The 3,060-nt window shown below is 50.1% G+C and overlaps 1 protein-coding gene across 1 annotated transcript; it reads right to left on the reverse strand.

Annotated features, from left to right (window-relative positions):
* Positions 1-319: 319 nt before the first annotated feature.
* ETH_00042395 (uncharacterized protein) lies at positions 320-1,240 on the reverse strand (the record flags this gene model as incomplete). Its single annotated transcript, XM_013374699.1, has 1 exon — positions 320-1,240. One exon carries the CDS (start codon positions 1,238-1,240, stop codon positions 320-322), a length of 921 nt encoding a protein of 306 aa, XP_013230153.1.
* Positions 1,241-3,060: the final 1,820 nt, after the last annotated feature.

A 3,060-nucleotide genomic window follows, 5' to 3' on the forward strand; every position in this document is an offset into this window, starting at 1 on the left:
TAGTTAGCTAGCTAGGCAGCTAGCTAGCTACCTAGCTAGCCAGTTAGCTAGCTAGCCAGCTAGCTAGCTAGCGCTTGGGTATTGGGCGACAGCAACTCGCCACGCAGCTAAACCCTAAACCCTAAACCCTAAACCCTAAACCCTGAATCCAAAAGCTTAAACCTTTGACCCTCAAGAGTCGGGAGGGAAGGCGAAGAAATGCCCCCTTACTCGTCTGCTGCGGCTGCTGCTGCTGCTGCTGCTGCTGTTCCGACCGCAATCGCATTTGTTGCAATTGCTGCTGCTGCTGCTGCTGTTGTTGCTGCTGCATCACTCTGCGCTAAGTGTTGAATGCGTGAGCCGCTGGTGGCACTTCACGCTTATGCTGCTGCTGCTTTTGCTGCTGAAGTTGCTGCTGCTGCTTGTGTTGCAGCAGCAGCAGCCTGCGGCGGAGCAGCAGGAGGTGCTGCTGCAGTTCTGCTGCAAAAGGCTGCGCTAGCCAAGCGAGGCGTGCTGCTTTAGCTGTTGCTGCTGCAGCAGCTGCGGCTGCTCCCTTCGTTTCTGCTGCTGCTGCTGCTGCTGCTGCCACCTCCTGCAGCAGCAGCAGCTTAAACGCTGCGTCGCGCTGCAGCAGCGAGACAACAGTTTCCGAGAGGGCAGCAGCACAGGGAGCAGCAGTAGCAGCAGCAGCAGCAGCAGGTTGTGCTGCTGCTGCGGGACTAAGAGCCTTATGATTCCTCGTGCTGCCGCTCCTGTTGCTGCTGCAATTGCGCTGCAGCGTTTGAGCTGCTGCTGCTGCTGCTGTTGCCTGCTGCTGCAGCAGCAGCTGCTGCTGCTGCAGCTGCCACAGCAGCGGCTCCACAGTGCCTAGCAGTATATCATCTGCTGCTGTTAGTGCTGCTGCTGCTGCTTCTGTGTCTTCTTCTGGGGGTTTGGGTTGTACAGGCAGCTCTGCTGCTGCACCATCAGCAGCAGCAGCAGCAGCAGCCATTTGCTGCTGCTGCTGCTGCTCCAGCGCGCACGGGGCCTCTTTGGTGCTGTTGAGGCAGCACCGAGTTACTGAGTTTTGCAGCTGCAGCAGCGCTTTTCCCGTTGCTGCTGCTGCTGCTGCAGTTGTTGCTGCTGCTGCTGCTTCTGCTGCTGCCACAACGCACTCCAGGGCCTTGACCTCCTCAGCAGCTGCAGCGCCGGCGCAGCAGCTGCAGCAGCAACAGCAACCAACACAGCAGCTGCTGCTGCTGCTGCCGCTGCAGCAAGCCATTTCAGGTGTAAGTACACCGCAGGGGGGCCCCCTAACTGGTGGGGGCCCCTCTACTGGGGGCCCCTTTTAGATCTGACTTTCCTGGGGGTTTTAAGAAGAAATAAATGAAATATAATTAAAAATGTTTATGAAATTTGTCAGCAACGGTGTTGCTGCTGCTGCAGCAGCAGCAGCAACACCGTTGCAGCAGCAGCAGCAGCAGATCGAGAGGCCCTGCTTAGGGCCCCCTGTGGGGTTTGTGGTTTTGGCTTTTCTTTGTCTCCCTTTCTTCTTTATTTTATTTTATTATTTTAATCATTTGGGGGCCACAGCATTTCTCTCTCTATTCACTCTCTGCACTGTAGGCCCAAACCCTAAACCCTAAACCCTAAACCCTAAACCCTAAACCCTCGCCGTGGGCCCTCGGCCTGCGCTTCATGCGCTTCTCAGTGGAACTGATGACAGAATGAAATAATAAAAACCGCCGCACAAAGGATTACGCTCTCAGGGTTTAGGGTTTAGGGTTTAGGGTTTGGGGTTTGGGGTTTAGGGTTTAGGGTTTTCATAGGCTCTGAATTCAAGAACCTGGGAATTAGGATTCGGGGCGCAGGCTTCCCTGGAGCTAGGGTTTAGGGGTCTCAGGGTTTAGGGTTTAGGGTTTAGTGTTCAGGGTTTAGGGTTTAGGGTTTAGGGTTTTGGGCCCGAGGCTATAGGATTCTCCCTTGTGGTCGGCAGCAGCCTCACCTTCATGTCTGCTGCCTCCTTTAGGGTTTAGGGTTTAGGGTTTAGGGTTTAGGGTCTAGGGTTTAGGTTGCGTGTGCAGTTTGCCACTCCCGTTTATTCTCTGTGCGCATTTACGTCTTTTCAGGAATCTTGCCAAGTTCTAAACCCTAAACCCTAAACCCCAGACAATGCAGGTGAGCCTTGCTGCCAAGCCGAGGGTTTAGGGTTTAGGGCTTCGCGCAGTTTCTTGGGTTCAACCATAAGGTGTGCAATCTAGGGTCTAGGGTTTAGGGTTTAGGGTTTAGGATTTAGGGTTTAGGGTTTAGGGTTTGGGGTTTAGGGTTTGCTGTTAGGGTTTGGCTGCAATTCCCCATTGATCAGTCTTGAGCTCTGAGTGCCTGTGGCGCTGGCGGTAATTTGAAGGATCTGGTTTCGAAAATTAGGGTTTAGGGTTAAGGGTCTAGGGTTAAGGGTTTAGGGTTTAGGGTTTAGGGTTTGCGCTAGGGTTTGAACTCCGCGGTGCGCTCCGCCTTCTCCGAGGCATTTTCTGCTGCCTTTCCTTCCATCGAACACCAGCCCATTATTGGGACCTCCAAGTTCGGCGACTTTCAATGTGAGGGTTTAGGGTTTAGGGTTTAGGGTTTGGGGTTTAGGGTTTGGGGTTCTCTTTGCGCGCGTGTGGGGGACTTTCAATGTGAGGGCTTAGGGTTTAGGGTTTAGAGTTTAGGGTTTGGGGTTAAGGGTTTAGGGTTCTCTGTGCGTGTATGTGGGGGACTTTCAATGTGAGGGTTTAGGGTTTAGGGTTTAGGGTCTGGGCTTCTTTGTGCCTGCGTGTGGGGGGTTTCCATTTATTTGTCTGTTTATATTTTCTACTTTTAATTTTTAATTTTCAATTTCAATTCTAATTTCAATTTGTTTTTATTTTTTCTTTTAATTATTTATTAAATCATCTTTTTAATGATTTTTAATGTTGTTTATTTAATTCTTTCTTTTTCTCTTTTAAATCATCTTTTAAATTTATCTTATTTTTCTTTGATTTATTTTTTATTATTTCTTTTATTTTTTAAATTGAATCTTTTATTATTTCAATTTTGTTATTTTAGAATTAATTTAAAACT

This window comes from Eimeria tenella, genomic scaffold (assembly GCF_000499545.2).
Source record: "Eimeria tenella Houghton genomic scaffold, Eth_scaff2204, whole genome shotgun sequence".
NCBI lineage: Eukaryota > Apicomplexa > Conoidasida > Eucoccidiorida > Eimeriidae > Eimeria > Eimeria tenella.